The following is a 17,936-nucleotide window of genomic DNA, read 5'->3' as shown; positions in this document are numbered from 1 at the left end:
GAGTGGCTAGTGGTTTCAAACTGGCGACCTTGGTGTTAGTTGCCCACCTTGTAATCTGTATACTACTAGGGCACCCTTTTATCAGATAAAAATCAACTCACTGCCACTGAGTCAATGCTGACTCATAACGCACCCCGGTGAGTTTCCAAGTGAGTTAGTTTATTGTGCCAACCAACCTGGCTGATAAACACATGTGGGGTTAATTGAAGGGCAGAGGGATAAATGGCTCAGTGAGCCTTGCCTTGCCTTTCTAGTTCTCGAGTCTCTTGCTTTCTGATGGTCGGACCAGGGTGCAGCTGCCTTAGCCATTTCGCTGCTTTAGTTGGCAAGGCTCACTTCCTGTAAGACATCCCTGAGGAGAAGCCACATGGACCTACCCCGATGCAGCCCTGGGTGCTGGAGCAGCCGTGTGGAGCCCCCTGCCAGCACTGAGATGCTTACACATTCACTGACTGGGTTTCCTCCTGCAGTCGGCATCATTGTGTTTGTTTTGTGAGCTGGAGGAGGACTTTGTGGATTGGTGTTGGACATATGGGTTAATGGGTTATGTTGGACTTGTGGGTTTGGCCAGCACTGGGTTGGGATGTTTTCTTGATGTGCACTTACCCTTTCTGTATAAAACTCTCTCTTCTATATATGAGTTTCTGTGGGTTTGTTTCTTTAAAGTACCCAGGCTAACACACCAAGACTGTAACTGTTTACGGGAATAGAAAGCTCAGTCTTTCTCCAGCGGAGCTGCTGCCGGTTTCAGATCATGTCTGCATGTCAATTCAAAGACCATGATAAGTGAAGAGCACTAATCTAAAGTCTATGTTCATTTTGCAGGTGATGGAAGTCAAAGGACAAATGATCCATGTCCCAGAATCAAATTCCATTTTATTTTTGGGCTCTCCGTGTGTAGACAAGCTGGATGAACTCATGGGTCGTGGGCTGCATCTCTCAGACATCCCTATTCACGATGCCACCCGAGATGTCATTTTGGTTGGTGAGCAGGCAAAGGCCCAAGATGGCCTAAAGAAGAGGATGGATAAATTAAAGGCAACTTTGGAAAGAACTCACCAGGCCCTGGAAGAAGAGAAGAAGAAAACAGTGGATCTCCTGTACTCCATTTTCCCTGGCGATGTGGCCCAGCAGCTCTGGCAGGGGCAGCAAGTGCAGGCCAGGAAGTTTGATGACGTCACCATGCTCTTTTCAGACATTGTAGGTTTCACAGCCATCTGTGCCCAGTGCACCCCCATGCAGGTGATCAGCATGCTAAATGAACTGTACACCAGGTTTGACCACCAGTGTGGATTTTTGGACATCTATAAGGTAAGGGCTTTAGTTACCAACATAGAAATATTTTAATAGTAAATTGTCATGGTAATTAAATTGCAAGGAGACTTCTTTTTTTCACATACTTAAACTTACTAGTAAATGATCTCTTTAATTTAAATATTGTTGCACAGTATGTAATTAGTTTTGCCTTCTAAATCAGCTTTCATTAGGAAGAAAATAATAGCCTTGACATTTGGTGAATATTGCACAGTAAGGGAAGTTCTAAACAGGTTAGTGCTCAGAGTTGGCTATTAAAATTTTAACTTCTTGAATTCTAGACAATTTAGAACCACAAAATTAATCGTAGAGAGCAACATAAACTACCACTTGTATTATGACAGTTAAAAAGAAACAGCAAATTAAGCTAAAATAGTCACCACAGTATAAAATAGTCATCCAAACCAAAACTCAACCCAATGCCACCAGGTTGATGCCAGCTCATCATGACCCTATGACCTTGTTAGCCCATAAGGTTACCAAGGCTGTAATCTGTACAGAAGCAGACTGCCACGTGTTTCTCTTACTGTCTGCTGGGTTCAAACCACCAGCCTTCTTGTGGTAGCTAGGCGCTTTATTTATGGCCTGCACCACCAGAGCGCATTATAATTGGTCATGGTTTGTCAGTATTGTGTTCTGCATTGCTAAATAGCGAGATTCCTCTAATTCTAAAATAATGCATACAAATATCCTAACTTTTGCTGAGGTGGCCCATGCTTTTAAGTTGAAGCAGCTTACTTATCTAAGCTGCATAATGGGAAAGAAAGTGAGCAGCAATCACCATTGATTGCTGGTCTGATTTTGGAAACTTTCATATTTTTCATTAAAACTGTCATATTATCTGGAATGGCTCAACCCTGTATCTATCACAGGTATGAGGTTTCTATAGAATTCCATACAAATTGCACAGGTTAATGGCTATGGCTTTTTTATACGAAGGGCAGCAAATAGCTTTAATTTACAATAGTTAAGTATTCTTCAACTATTTTTTCCTCTACTAATCCATGTAGACCAGCAACTTCTTTTCATAGTATGACCTTCACATAAGCAAACTCACAAAGAACCCGTCTGTTTCCCTCTGTAGTCTCCTATTCTGACCCAGAGCATGCCTTGGTGAAGATATGTCTGCGTCAGAGACAGTGTGTCCCGTTATTTATAAGGTATAAGTAAGTGCTTAGTACAACGATTCTTACTCAGAGTGACCCTCCGCTCTATCATTTTAAAATATTTTATTGCTTCTGGGCGACAGTTTGTACACCAATGTAGGTTCCCACTGTAACAGTTTCTACACACATTATTCAGGACACTGGCAACATTTTCTTCACAATGTGTCCGCCTTTTCTCTAATTCTGTTTGTTCAGTTCCATTCCTATGGCTTCTCTGCTCCTTGCTGCCTTCTCATCTTTGCTTTTGGGTGCATGCTGACCATTTGGTCATATGTAGATGTTTTTCAAAGGAACACATTGTTCCTGGTGATGTTTACTTTACGAGGGTGACCTTGGATTTAATTGGAAGGTGACTTCCTTGAGTCATTTCAACTTCAAGTTTAATGAGTATCTCAGGGTAATCTTGGGAGTGCTCACATTTTCCCCAGGTCCAATTTGTCTGGCCTTTTTTCAGAATTTGAGTTTTTTCCTACACTTGTTTCCCATTCTCTGTGGTGCCATCTCTTGTGGGCCCATGAGGGTGGTCAGTGTGGGAGGGGAGCGCCGAGTTCTTTGGACTCGAAGCCGTGGTTCTCTGGACTGTTAGTCCAGAATTGCGTTATGGAATCTTTCCTACTTTCTCTTATTATTCAGAGAAGAAGAGACCCATAGTTGTATCTTGGATGACTATTTCAAGCTTTTAAGACCCCAGACTCTTATTACCAAACTAGGGTGTAGAACATAAACTTTATAAGCTATTTGACTCTGGCCCTAAGGTTTCAACCTCAATATGCCAATCCTGCAAGGTGTTTGACTATACCTAGGAAATATCTGCAATAATGTCCCTATGTGCTACATTAGATCGATGACTATATATGCAACATACTTCCTGTGGTACACAAGGGCTAAAGTTTTCCAGGTAGATCACCTGTTCTTCTGAGGTGTCTCTGGGTGGACTCAAACTTTCAACATTCCGGTAGCAATGAAACATTGTAACCATTTGCATCATCCAGGAAGTCTATCAAAGCCCAAGTCCACTGCCATCGAGTCAGTTCTGATGCATAGAGACCCTCTAGGGAGCTTGTGAGGCTGTAAGTCTTGACAGGAGCAGATAGCTTCCTCTTTCTCTTTTGGAGTAGCTGGTGTGTTTGAACCACCGACCTTGCACTACCAGTACAATACTTAACCCGACAGCCCCATCAGGGCATGCTTCTATAACATTTGTTATTAGTTCCATTCCATCTCATAGTAACCTTATATATAAAACACTGCCTATCTTGCACCAGCCTCGTAATTGTTACGTTTAACCCTATGGTTGCAGCCACTATGGCAGCTGAAGGTCTTCTTTTTTGCTGGCCCTCTCATTACCAAATAAGATCTTTTTCTAAGGCCTGGTCTCTCTGATAATACGTCCAAAGTATGTGAGATAAAGTCTTGCCAGCCTTGCTTCTACAGAGAATTCTGGCATTACTTCTTCCAAGACAGATTTGTTTGTTTTGGCAATCCATGGTAGTTTCAGGATTCTTCACAAGCACCATAATTCAAATGTATCAATTCTGCTTTCATCTTCCTTATTCAGTGTCCATCTTTCATATGCATCTGAGGTGATTAAAATGATGAATAGGTATGGTACACCTAGTCCTCAAAGCGGCATCCTTGCTCTTCAACACTCTAAAGTCTTGTGCAGCAGATTTGCCGAATGTAGTATATCATTTGATTTCTTGACTGCTGCTTCCATGAGCATGGATCACGGATTCAAACCTAGGCTGTTGTTGGGGCCTGTAGAGCTGGTTCCAACTCCTAACAACCCTCCGCACAACAGAACGAAATGCTACCCAGTCCTGCCCCATCCTTACAGTGGTCCTTAGGGTTGAGCTCATTGAAGACCTTCCTCTTTTTTGCTGCCCCTCCACTTTACCAAGCACGCCGCCTTTCTCCAGGGACTGGTCTCCCTGATAGCATGTCCAAGACAAGCCTTGCCATCCTTGTCTCTGAGGAATGTTCTAGCTGTATTTCTTCTAAGACAGGTCTGTTTGTTCTTCTGTCTGTCCAGGGTACTTTCAATATTCTTCACCAACACCACAATTCAAAGGTATCAGTTTTTCTTCAGTCTTCCTTATTCAGTGTCCAACTTTCACATACCTTTGAAGCGGTTGAGAATAACGTGGTTGGGTCAGACATATCTTATTCCTTAAAGGAACATTCTCGCTTTTTACACTTGAAAGAAGTCTTGTGAAGAAGACTTATAGTCTGCTTCAAACATATAACCAGTGTTAAAGGTCATTATTGAATCTCTTCTAAATGCTTAATATTCCACATCAAATATATATGAGGGATTGGTCTTGTTATAAAAAATAATTATAAATTATCTTCACTTGTTTATAATGTATTATTGATGTAATTTGAGATAGAGCTAGTCCAATAACTGGCCCTAAAGCAGGGCAACACTGCGGCATGTCTCCCACTATCAGAAGAGAACGGTCAGATTTGCCAGCACCTCTTTCCTATAGAATTGGGCACTAGTGCACCAGTCTCTGCAATTCTCAATCTCCTACCTCCTAAACCTCTGATTTGCAATGTTAATTTCCTTCAATTAATGTAGTTTGTCTATATGTTTAAACGTCTGACTATTTTATTTATTTACTTACCTGGGGTCCTAAATTTATAATACTAAATGAGAATATGAAGTAGATTCTCCTCCGGACACTTTTGATTTAAATATATTAGTTACATTTTGAGAAAAGAAAAATGATAAAAATCTCCTGGTTTTACATCTAGAAATAGAATTTGACTTCTTTAACAGCAAGTCTTTCTTCGTTTGAGATAAGCAAGGCTATATCTCACAGAACAGGGAAAAAGATACCTGTGATTTGTGAATCTCCTTACACTGTTAAATCACGGACAGTGTTGTATAATCAGGACTAATTCTGAGTATGTTTCACCTTACCAAAAGGATCTTACTTTTCCTGTAATACTTAAGACAGTGCTTTATATTATATATTAAGGGCCTTCAAAAAGTCTGTTCAAAAAGTCCATTATCTTCTAGTTACATTTTCCCACAATCTTTTTGAAGCCCATATATATATTCAAATAAAAAACAATAGCAATTATAATAGTAGTACTAAAGGTTCTGCTTTACAATTTATCTTAAACTGGATTTGCTTTTGAGATATTAACAATGTATTTTAAAGTAATGGATTGGAGATTTAAAATATGTATCTTCAATGCTAGGGCGTGTTTGTATATGTGATAAGTGTCATAAGTAGCTTTTGGTATTTACTCGGGTCTGGCAGCGACGTTTGGGTGAACCAGACTGGGAGGCACATTGCATGCTGCTGCCAGACGATACTCTTTGGAGATTGAGGGAAGCCCCATGAAGGGAGAATTCACTCATATATGGGGTAAAGTGTGTATTTTTAGAAATACCTCCAGAAGTATATATAAAGTAGAATTTCTTTATTGGACCTGACTAAGATTTCTAGTCATAATAATTCCAGCCTATTATTCAGAAAATTTGCCTTGCAAAAAACCTGAAGAGCAAAATGTTACACAGTACATTATTGAGAGAGACTTTTCAGTTAATAGTTCCTTTACTAATTGCTAAAGAATAAAAATCATAACCCAGGCTTTCTGCAAGTCACCTCGGTCCTATTAAATCTTTAGACCTCTGTAACATCTTGGCATTCAAGCACTGTATAAGCCTTTGGTAGATTCCCAAGCCTCTTACTTTATAGAACTTTGATTATCTTAGGAGAACCTTTATATTATGGCCTAATTTAGGTGACATCTACTACTGGAGTTTGTCACTGCCTCCCCTCCCAGGTGATAGGAAGGCATGTGATCTGTGGTGACCGAGGAGGAGAACCATCGATGTAGAATTGGATCTCAGTGTGCTGATGCAGATTTCAGTGTCATGGGTACCACCTCCTCTTCTTTCTTCGGATCATTTAGCTCCACCTGGTTTCCTTTCACATTTCTCCCATAAAACAGAAACAGGTAGTACCTTGTTTTCCTCTGTGGTGTGGAAACCCCATTCAAAATAATACCTATGGTTTTGATTCAGCAAAAATATGGTTTCATTTATAAAATCGGCAGGCTTATGAATCTTCAAAACCCCAACCAAACCCGTTGCCTTTGAGTGACTTTTGACCTTTAAGACCCAGTGGGGCAGAAAAGCATTGCTTCATCGTGTTTCCTGGGTTGTAATCTTTAGGGGGCGTGGGAAAAAGCCCTGACGGCCTCGTGAGGTAGGCATTGATGTTAAAGATGGACAGACTGGAAACCTTATGCAGTGTTGGTGTGATTGGAAATGAACTCCACGTCAGTGGCCTTGGTGGGGTTTAATCTTCACAAAAGCCTTCGTGGTGAGTTGAAAAGCTAATTTTCCAGTTTTGTAACCAAGCCCTTTAACCACTGCATTACTCGGACTTCTAACCAAACATACCGTGATATAAAATAAGCACAGTGTAGAATTTCTAGATAGTCAACTGAGATTATTATGATTAGAAAGCCTAGTCAGGTCAAGTAGAAAATTTCTTCTTTACATATATCCTGGTATATTTTTAAGCCTCCCTAAGTATAATAAGGAGAGTACTAATAAACAGTCAGAAATGCCCTGACGATCATGTACATTTCATTTACATAGAGTGTTCTACTGCTTTGCTGCTATTTGGGGGACAAAAAATCTGTAAATCCTAAAAATAGAGTAAGGGACATTAATAATGATAATTGTGCACAATAGTGAAGTTTATACAGGGTCATCCTAGTTCAATTTTGACTAGAAATGGTAAAATCCCTGGAATATCGAAAAACACACAAACCCTTCTAATTCCAGGATCTTGGTAAGGTGGCCTGGGATTTTCACTGATATTCTGGCAGCATCTGAGTTTGTAAATGGGATAAGGGAGATATCTCAGACTTCAATCTCTTCTTTAACCTCCATGGTTAAGGCGGAGGCAGACATTTCTTACATAAAGCAATGACTACAGAACTCTTATGCCTCAAGGATTTTGATTGGTCTTGACGCTTGACAATACAGAGCTGCTAAAACCTTCTGTTCAGACCTTCCGCAGGCTTCAGAATCTCAGGGATATCACTCCAGCGTGAATTGGATTTTACCAGGAAAAAAAAAGAGAAGTGCTTTCTTTCTTCTTGTTTTGTCTGTGATAAAATAGCCTTTTAAAGTAATTTTTCTAAAATGTTAGGAATATGGATAAGTTTTGCCACTGCCCTTCTCAGCACTAAGTGGCAGTTCAATTTAGTAAAGCATTACTGGGTCACCCCCCCCCCCCACGCACCGCCTTCAGAGATGCATATTTTGTGTCTTAATGCTCAGTGCTCACACTATTTTGGAATTAAAAATGACTACAGACTTCTCCTAACTATTGTTTACACCGCATCGCTGCTGTGTCCTCAGAGAGGGAGCAACAACATCTTCTAGTCAGTCCCGAGGAGAGAAATTTCTCCAGGAAGAGCGGAATAAAACAGAAACACTTCTTTAATCCATGCGCTCAGTAAGCATTTTCAGCTCCGTCACGTGACTCCACAGAAGCTTTACAGAGGGTTTTGGCAATTAGCATGGACTTTTTGCATAATTTTAATGAGCAGAAAGAACTAATGTCTATGCTTTCGAAGGGCAGGTGAAAGCCACAGATAGGCTTTCTGTTCTGATAGCTTTCCACTAGAGAGATTATATTGACAGTTTCTAAAGGCTATAATTCCTGAAAATTGCCGGATGGGTTTTATTGCCTCATTTGTATTGTTGCCTTTAGCAAGTGCTTCGTTGGAGAGCAAGAAGCCAGGGGGGCACAGCCCACCACTCTCCTTCCCCTCCTGGCAGCCAAGGTTGCTGCCTTCCAGCACCATCTTAAGCACCTCTTTTTTAAAAAATTTTTTAAACATTTTATTAGGGGCTCATACAACTGTTATCTCAATCCATACACACATCAATTGTGTAAAGCGCATTTGTACAACAGTCTCAAAACATTTTTTCTCCACTTAAACCCCCGACATTAGGTCCTCATTTTTCCCCTCCCTCCCCGCTCCCCCCTCCCTCATGAGCCCTTGATAGTTTATAAATGGGTATATTGTCATATCTTGCCCTGTCCGACCTCTTTTCATCTGCACTCACCCACTTAGCGGCCTCTCTTTGCCTCAGTTTCTTTACCTGCAAATAAGGAGGCTACTTGTATCTACCGTAGTTAGAGTTTAGGAATCATTAAATGAAATATATTTTAAATGCTTACAAGAGTGCCTATTCCAGGGGACTAATCGTAAGGCTAGTGCTCTCTATTTCTGGGCATGGCTGGGGCGTGTGTGCTGCCTGCACTTGTATGTGCATGTCCTCTGCTAAGCAGAAAATCACACAATGCTTGATCCCACGAAGGAGCTCTGTCTGGTCATTAGAGTTTCTTTGTGATCAGAGAAAGACTAGGAAGGGAGAGTAGGAGAAAGAGGTAAAAATAGAAGACAAGAGAGATCAGTTTGAATAGTATTATTTGTATTGTCTTACCTGGTTCTCATGAATCCTCATTCATTTTTTTTTTTACTAGAAAGAGTAGAACAAGACTTTATTGGATGCATTTGGTACACCTGGTTTCCTAACCATGTGAATATATTACCCACTCTAAGTAAATAAACACATAGTTTTTACACTGATTTCACAGTTTATATTAAAGTATTTTAAAGTAAAGTCCAACACAGCCAATAGGCAGTGACCCTCTGTCCTGCCTTCACTTTGAGCAAGTGCTTCTCAAGCCAGGGGAGCAGGCAGTCAAGACCACAGGATCTTGCTGCAAGATCTGCCTCCTGCATTCTCAATGCAGTTGTCTCCTGTAAAGGGCACAGGCACCTTCCTGGGCTATTTGCACTCTGATCTCCATGGCTTTGGTTTGAAATGGCACTGTGTGCATCTGGAAACCATGAGCTGGCGATTTCTTATCCGAGCCACGCCTTACCAGAATGTAGAAGACTGTGATCGGGAACCAATGGTCCTGAAATGCTCCAAAATGGGGATTTGGAGCCCTTTGCAGCTCCTCACTAACAGAGCTTAAGTCTGACTTGCTGCTGTGTCTCCAGTGCTGGGCAAAATGCAAGGGCCCCAAACAACAACAACAAAACATCAAGCAGCAAACCCACAACCACTGAGTCAATTTCCACTCATGGCGGGTAGCTGTTACAGCCACAGTCTGCTTCAAGGATCATTTTTAAATAAATTACACCATTATTTAAAAAGACGAGTGTGTGTCTTAAATGGCATTTTGTCATACAATGTCTATAGCCAATATTAGGAAATTGAACCTACAGTGTTCAGCTTTTTCAGATTCTGATATGCTATGTTGAAGTATTTTCCTTCTCTATTCAAAGACATCCTTCGACTGTTATAGAAGAGGGTAAAATACTAGGGACTGCCAAGCAGAAATCAGTATTGATGAAGTGGTTTGCTGAATTTATCTAACAAGGTGTGTTTTTCCCCTATTGGTAGATAGTTTTCAAACCAATGTAGCAACTAAGAGATTGATAATTCTGATTTTCGCAATACCAAGAAAATATATACCACTTTAAAAACTGTCTTGGAATTTCCTCATAATATAAGTCAATAGTAATTCTTAGTCAATTAAACTCATGCTACTAAATGTTACCCCACGATGTAAGTGGATTCTTGGCATTAAGTGTGATACTGGATAATACATTTCTTTGTGCATCTGTAAACTGTAAAGAATTTAAGTTCTGTGCTAAAACTTCTTTTATTTTTTGCCTTTAAAACTAATCATCAAAATAGTAGGAGCAACTTGTTTTAATTTGTGGGCATTTTACATTTTCAAGACTTACAATTTAGTTACTTACTCCAGTGTATTTATTAAAATTTTTCACTTAATTCAGCACTTATTCTTAAGGGATGTTGTTCTTAAATGATCATATCTGTTATCCAGCAGAGGATTTCTGGTGAGCTTCACCATGTGAATATATCCGTGATATTCCTCTCAAGGATGATAAACAAATGAGATCACTAAAATGAAAACAAGATAAAACCAAGGTTCAAAACAGGACAGCCACTTCTCACATATCATCAATGCAACCTGTAAATCTCATTGATTGAAGGTGTTTTCATTGCATTGACACTGAATTTTAATTAATGCTGTAATGTAGCAGAAATGCTATCTGCCTGTACATAATGAACCTCCTGTTACTGAACACTTAAAACTGTGACAAAAATGACTGCATTCCTTGTAGCAAAATTGAACTAACTAAAGGGATGGCATTCGTATTTACTAAATACAAACTGAGATATCCTGAGATAATACAAAATGCATTATCTGAATAATACAAACGTCCAGGCATGGGGCTTAATGGTGTTTTCTCACGTATTTCTCAGAACAATACTGGGTTCTGTGCTGTACCTTTTGAAAGATAGAATTTAAACATCAGCAGTGATGAATTCACACAACATATATCTTCTATCATTAGAACAATATTTGGCCATGGTCCTTCATCCTGTCCATTAGAGAGGTTAGCTCTCTGATATTTGGATGATTTCAACCATTGTGTTCTACAATACGAATGTTTAACCAGTCAGAATTAATTTAAATCATATTATCTGCCACTCATTAAATTTTTATCTGTAGGTATTTAACATTTCTGAGCCTTGGATCCTTCAAGAGTTTTCCTTTTTTTCAGAAACTTTTTTATTATGGTTCCTGAATAACTTGGACAGCCAATGAGCACATTTCATGCATTTAAAATAAGTACAGTAGTGTGTGTGTTAAATCACTTTCTCTAGAGAAGTAAAACCAGTGGTGTGTGCACATGTGTTCATTTATATTTATTCCAAAATCTGACGCGGGGTAGAATTATATCAAAGAAGTGGTCACGCAGTTAGTTGAGAAATGGGTAAGTGCAGTCTAGAGATCGAAGGGTGCATTGCAGTGGGTGAATCAGCTGCAGAAGAAGCAAAGGTGCTCCTTTGTGGACTGGGGTGCATCTGACCTAAGCCATGGCATTGCCCGTCACCTCATCTGTATGTGAAAGTTGGACGTTGAATAAGGAAGACCAAAGGAAAATCAAGAATTACAGTCTGACTTATTTTTAAAGGCAAGGATGACGAGACGTTATCTCATGTAATTTGGACACGTTGTCACAAAAGACCAGGGCCTGAAGAAGTACATCCAGCTCGGTAAAGTACAGGGGCAGAGACAAAAGAAGGCTGTAGGCAAGATGGATTGACCCAGTGGCTGACTCGCTGGCCTGGAACAGAACTGTAAATGTGAGGCTGGTGCCCAGCTGGGCAGTCTTTTGTTCAGAGGGCAGCTGAGAGTCGGCCCTGACTGGCTCACATGAAGAACAACAGCACAGGTTCAGTGTTGGAGTTACATGGAGTTGACCAAAAGAATGTTCACGAAAAGTAAATCTTCCTCGCTGCCTCCGATTGGTTATTCATTTCTGACAAGTTTTAAATGGTTAGGATTTACTTTCTAAAAATACATTTTAAACTGGAAAAGTGAGAATCGTAAGTTTCAATGAAAAGTATTATAAATTGCAAGATTCAAAATGGATAACCTGAGGGAATGATTTGGAAACGACGAAATCGGCTTGCAATTTTCATGTTAGATTGCTAATTCGGTGTGTGTGTGGATGTGTTTTTAAGGTGCTTAGAATCTATAAGAGCGATCTAGTATGATAATACCGACCTTGAGACAGTGAAAATATTTTTCACACATATATATTTATCATATATTAGCTTATATTTATTCCAAAATCTGACATGGGGTGGGATTTTTGTTATGCTACTATAAAAAGAAACCTTTAATCTCTAAGTCTTTCTGCCAGTTAGCAAATTCTATTGCTAGTGATACTGCCTCAAGGAAATATCCAACAGGGCATATTTTAGCCCTGTGATAACAAAGAGACCAGATAGGACTGTTGTTGACATTGCTTATCATAGAGGGAAATGGCAGCTAATCACAGGAGGAGACGACACCCTAGACAACATGTAATCAGAGTTACAATCGCCCTCCTGGCCAAGTTGGCACATAAAATTAACCAACACATAGTTCAAGCCAGGAAAATCGACTTTAATATTTTCTTTGTCATTTAGTGGACTAAGTAATATGAACGATGTGTCCAGATTCTGAAGCTATAAAATAGGGGCAATGGGATTGGTCTCATATGATTGTGGCAGTTGATCCGTGAAATATGTGCCGGTACTGCTGCTGTTGGCTGTTTTAAAATTCATAATTTTAATTCATAATCAAACTTGTGGAAAATTGCTTCTTAAGTAATGGAAATTTACTAGGGCTTTGGAATCCCTGGGTGATGCAAATGGTTAAGGTCATGATCATTAGCCAAAAGGTTGGCACTTTGAACCCACTCACTGGTTCCTCTGCAGACACACCTGCTGGTCTACTTCTGAAAGGTGGCTGCTTTGGATACTCTATTGTGATTAGATACTTTCCATTAAAAAAGAAATATTTCATAAAATGTTCCCACCTGATTTGCTAATCAGTCACTACACTATTCACTTTTGTGAAATCAATGAGCATTATTTAGCACTTATTATGGGTCTGTGGGAACAATAGCATACATTTCACAATTCTTTGGGAACCCATTTAAAGATGGAATAAACCAATCCCTAAATAACATTACTTAAAAATAATTTAAAATCAAAACCAAGTCTTTGTGATTCGATGCTGACTCAGTGACCTTACAGGACAGGGTGGAACTCTCCCTGTGAGTTTTTGAGACTGTAACTCATTACAAGAATAGAAAACCTCATCTTTCTCCATTGGAGCGACTGGTGATTTCAAACTATGGACCTCATAGTTAGCAGCCTAAAACATAACCACTATGCCACCAGGGCTCCTTTTGATACTTTATAAAAATGTGAGTGGGAAGACTGTGGATAATACAATGGCTTTGAGAATAAGCATGATGGTGGGAGGTAGAGAACCTTGTGGAAGAATAGTGCGCTAGTCTTCTGTGGTTGGAGCACCCAGCCAGTTAGAATAGTGGAGGAGGACATGGGGAAATTGGGTCGCTGTTGTAGCTCCATCAGGTTTGCCTGCATGTAAAGAAAAAGAAAAGTCCATGAATGTTTTTAAAAGTTCATGTTGATTTTAGAAATAAAGAATCTTGCTGGTGCTGTGGGATAATTATTGGCAGTTTGAACCCACCTTAGTGGGTAATTTGGGAATAAAGAAAAGTACTTTGAATGGTATCTATATATTTTTTTTCCACATGTCTCATTATTCATTAAATTCTATGACAGACCTGAAGCCTCAACAGTGGTTTATTTCCCAACTGGCTGGAATTTCTGGGGAAGAACTTGAATTTACATGGATAGGTCTACTGAGAGTTCTGTTAATAGAAGAGCTTTTTCAAAGAGGAAACCAGTCTACATGAACCACGACTCCATCTCTCCAACACCTGAAGAACTAGGTGGTGTCCAGAGTCACCACTGGCCATTCTGACTGGGGTTACTGTTGACAACTGGGCCTGTTGGTCCCAGTTAGAATGGGAGAAAAATATGGACAGAGTTCAAGTTATTTTTTTTAAGCCAGCTAAGCTGAACAGCAGAGAATGAAGAACTTCCCAAGACCGTTGCCATGAGACATTCTTTAAACTAAAGTTAATCCGAGTCCCTGAGATAACTTTTTACAGCAAAAAGTAGTGTAGAACAGAAAATAAAGGTTATTACCGGTAAGATTGGTGTCCTGCTTAAAAACCAATGTGAAATCAGAAAGTTACTCAAAAGCAAATAATGAGACAAGGGGACAGGGAAAGTAGATTACCAGAAAAAAGGACAAACATCACAAAAGTGCATGTTGGCATATTGTGATATGGTTAATGTCATTGAACAATTTGTGTGGAGATTACCAAATGGGAACCAAAGTTACAGTGTCCAATTTTACCCAAAACTCAATAAAATAGTCACTTCAATAAATGAAAGACAGAGAAGAGCTTTCTTTGATAGGTAGTCATGTGAATTCCACTTTCCCTCATTTGGGAGTAATTCCCAAGCCACACCAGTTGTATTTATATCCATGACCTCTTTTACAATACTGTATCTGCTGCGCACAGTAGAGGCATCTTTAAAAGAAATAGCATATGGGTCAGAAGCATCCACCAGAATGTGTGTAATTAGATGGATTTTTAAAGAATGAAGGCATTTTTTATCAGTAAATCCTAACTTAAATGTCTTTCCAGTGGCATTGCTAAACCATTATGCACAATTCACTTGTATATATTAAATTTATCTTTGGATCACTGATTATCTACCTTGCTACTTGAGCATTGTTCATTCGAGAGTGCACACATTTTGTGTGTGTGTGTGTGTGTGTGTGTGTGTTGTGAGGCTGGAGGTTGTCATCTAAAATTAAGACGAGAAAAAAAAAGACAAGAAGAAAATGTCTGAAAAGTTCATTGTCTCTAAGAGTAGAGTAGAAGAGAGAGAAAATGCTATGGAGGAAATGGTTGGGCTTCAGATTAAGTGTGCTTCCCTCCTCTCTGCAAATTCATTGACACTTTTAAAGGCAATGAGTTATTTAGTACAACTTTTTTTGTAAATTATTTTATTGGGGGCTCATACAACTCTGACCACAAGCTATATATCCATCCATTGTGTCAAGCACATTTGTACATTTGTTGCCATCATCATTTTCAAAACATTTTCTTTCTGCTTGAGCCAGTGGTATCAGCTTCTCATCCCCTCCCCAGGGAACCCTTCATAATTTATAAATTATTATTATTTTTTCATATCTTACACTAACCGATGTCTCCCTTTTCTGTTGTCCATCCCCCTGACAGGGGGTTATATGTAGAGCATTGTTATTGGATCCCCTGTTCTCTTCCCACCTTCCCCTTACCTCCTGGTATGACTACTCTCAATATTGGTCCTGAGGGCTTTCTCTGCCCTGGATTCCTTGTGTTTCCAGCTCTTATCTGTACCCATGCTCTGGTCTAGCCTGATTTTAAGGTAGAATTGGGATCCTGATAGTGGGGGGTGGAGGGGAGAGGAAGCATTAAAGAACTAGAGTAAGTTATATGTTTCATCAGTGCTATATTGCACCCTGACTGGCTTCTCATCTCCCCGTGACCCTTCTGTAAGGGAATGTCCAGTTGCCTACAGATGGGCACAATCTTTGTTCCTAACAGCTGCAAACTTTTACTGATAAGTCTGGATAAGGGAAGCTGGAGGAAAACACTAATAAGATTCCATTGTGATTGCTGACAGAGTTAATTATGAGGGCCATCCTTCTGGGTATTAGTGAGCCGCCTTGGAAGCAGGAAGGCAGGGGGTGAATCCTACTACTAGCAAGGGGAAAGAATCAGGACTGGAGTGCATCCTTTGGACTGCAAGGTACCTGCTCCATGAGCCTCCCTGATCCAGGAACCAGCTTTGACACCAGAGGAGGTGCAAAACCAGTAACAGGCACAGCAGGCAGAGTGGTAGAATTCTGAGCCCCAGAGCAAGCCAAACTGAGTGCCTTTGGGCAGGAGTCTGGCTTGTGGAGTGGAACATATAACACACACACACACATACAATGTGTGCACTCTCAAATGAACAATGCTCAAGTAGCAAGGTACATAACCAGTGACCCAAAGATAAATTTAATATATACAATGAAACATATAACTTACTCTAGTTCTTTAATGCTTCCTCTCCCCTCCACCCCCCACTATCAGGATCCCAATTCTACCTTAAAATCAGGCTAGACCAGAGCATGTACATGGGTACAGATAAGAGCTGGAAACACAAGGAATCCAGGGCAGAGAAAGCCCTCAGGACCAATATTGAGAGTAGTCATACCAGGAGGTAAGGGGAAGGTGGGAAGAGAACAGGGGATCCAATAACAATCCAGCCACATAATTGGGTGAGCTAGACGTGCTGGTCCATGGAACTAGAGCAGAGTGCCGACCAGCTGAGGCTTATAGCGGAGTGGTTTGTCTTTGGGGCATTTATGGGAAGCCCAAAAAGAGCTTTGTAAGATTGCATGAGCTGGGCAGAGGGCAAAGGGCCATGTGGCTGAAGAGCTAAAGGGGAGAGAGGCTTTGACTGCAAGCTCAGCTGAGAAGACGTGGCCTCATCTGATTAATTGTACTCTAAGGAAGTATAACCTCTTAGACTCCTTAATCAATTCTGCAATCATGAGTGTTGTCTGTGTGTTCTGTGAGGCTATCGCAATGAATTGTTGAACCCAACCCAGCTGACAAAGTTGAGTGCTGTGGGAGGGGCAGTTGGTGTCAGAAATGGTGGGGTGGATGTGGGCCATGCTTGACCTCAGCCTCCTAGAAATCTGCCTGGGGTGCCGATTATGTGCAGTTTGCTTTTGCCCTTGCATAGCTGGGGCAAAATGCTATCCTCAACATCATTGTTTTTCACTCTTTTTCTGGTCGACTAAATCTCTGGGTGAATATTATACTCTTTTTAACTCATCATATACCAGAAGATTTCAAACTTTAAGAATCATAAGAAACACCACGGAGCTGGAGGGAATACAGATAGCTGGGACTTACTTGGAACAAGATTTGACTTAAGTCTTGGTGGGACCTTTAGCCATACCCCCCAAGGCAGATCATCCTGACTTTTAACATGTGAAAAACTTGCATGGGGAGTAATTCTAACTCGATAAATTGAATACAATTCAAGGCAATTAATAAAACTTTATTGATTATATAACTATTGTGCTAGTGACCAATGATATAAAATTAATGGATATCTAGTAGAGTATAAAATCTGTACACATAGTAACATAATGCATCCTATTAATCATGTACATTGGCCCCTTGGACTTGCATGTGAGAAAGTGACAGAACCCCAAACAGAGAGAGAATGGTGACAATGTGAGGCCTGAGACCTGAGATATACTTTGCCTGGTTTGCAGTTTTGTTGGGAACTTCCCCTAGGAAAGAGGGCCCTGGTGGCGTAGTGATTATACATGGGACTGCTAATTGCCAGGTCAGCGATACTTAGCCACCAGCCACTCCTCGGAAGAAAGATGTGGCTTTCTACTCCCATGAAGAGTCACAGTCTTGGAAACCCACAAAGGCAGCTTTATCTTGTCCTATAGGGTTGCTATGAGTCAGAATTGACTTGATGGCAATGAATTTGGGTTATTTTTCTCTCTTAAAGGGTTGTACACATGGGAGCACATGGGAGCAAATGAAGGGGGAGGAAGAGAGAGTGGAGTGCATCCTGGCCCACCAAGCCATGAGAACGATATCCCTACTTATAACAGCCCAATGCAGAGTGGACCATATGGCTGGCCCCACTATGATAAATAACGCCCCTCGTTGACCCATGGCCCTACAGGGGACAGCACTGGAGACCCAGTGTTGGGATTGGCCCACTCTGGCTCCACCACACCAAGGCAAAACACTAAGGGTGTGTGGCAGAGATGCAGGGACGGGGGGAGCAGAGCAGAGGGAGGTCCCGAGGGAGTTCCAAGGATAGACTTTGGGGCCAGAGTATGGCACCCCATC

General features: G+C 40.6%; 1 protein-coding gene across 1 annotated transcript in view; it reads left to right on the top strand.

Annotated features, from left to right (window-relative positions):
• GUCY1A2 (guanylate cyclase 1 soluble subunit alpha 2) overlaps positions 1 to 17,936 on the top strand; it is a 288,640-nt gene that overhangs the window by 149,443 nt on the left and 121,261 nt on the right. The window contains exon 5 of the mRNA XM_030887687.2: positions 826 to 1,311. Within this exon, the coding sequence (XP_030743547.1) occupies positions 826 to 1,311 (486 nt within the window). The remainder of the gene's footprint in view (positions 1 to 825; positions 1,312 to 17,936) is intronic.

Source organism: Echinops telfairi, unplaced genomic scaffold (assembly GCF_000313985.2).
Source record: "Echinops telfairi isolate 266 unplaced genomic scaffold, ASM31398v2 ScPeMD7_7421;HRSCAF=8459, whole genome shotgun sequence".
NCBI lineage: Eukaryota > Metazoa > Chordata > Mammalia > Afrosoricida > Tenrecidae > Echinops > Echinops telfairi.
The sequence above is the reverse complement of the archived record's forward strand: the minus strand, read 5'-3'. Positions and strand labels throughout refer to the sequence as shown.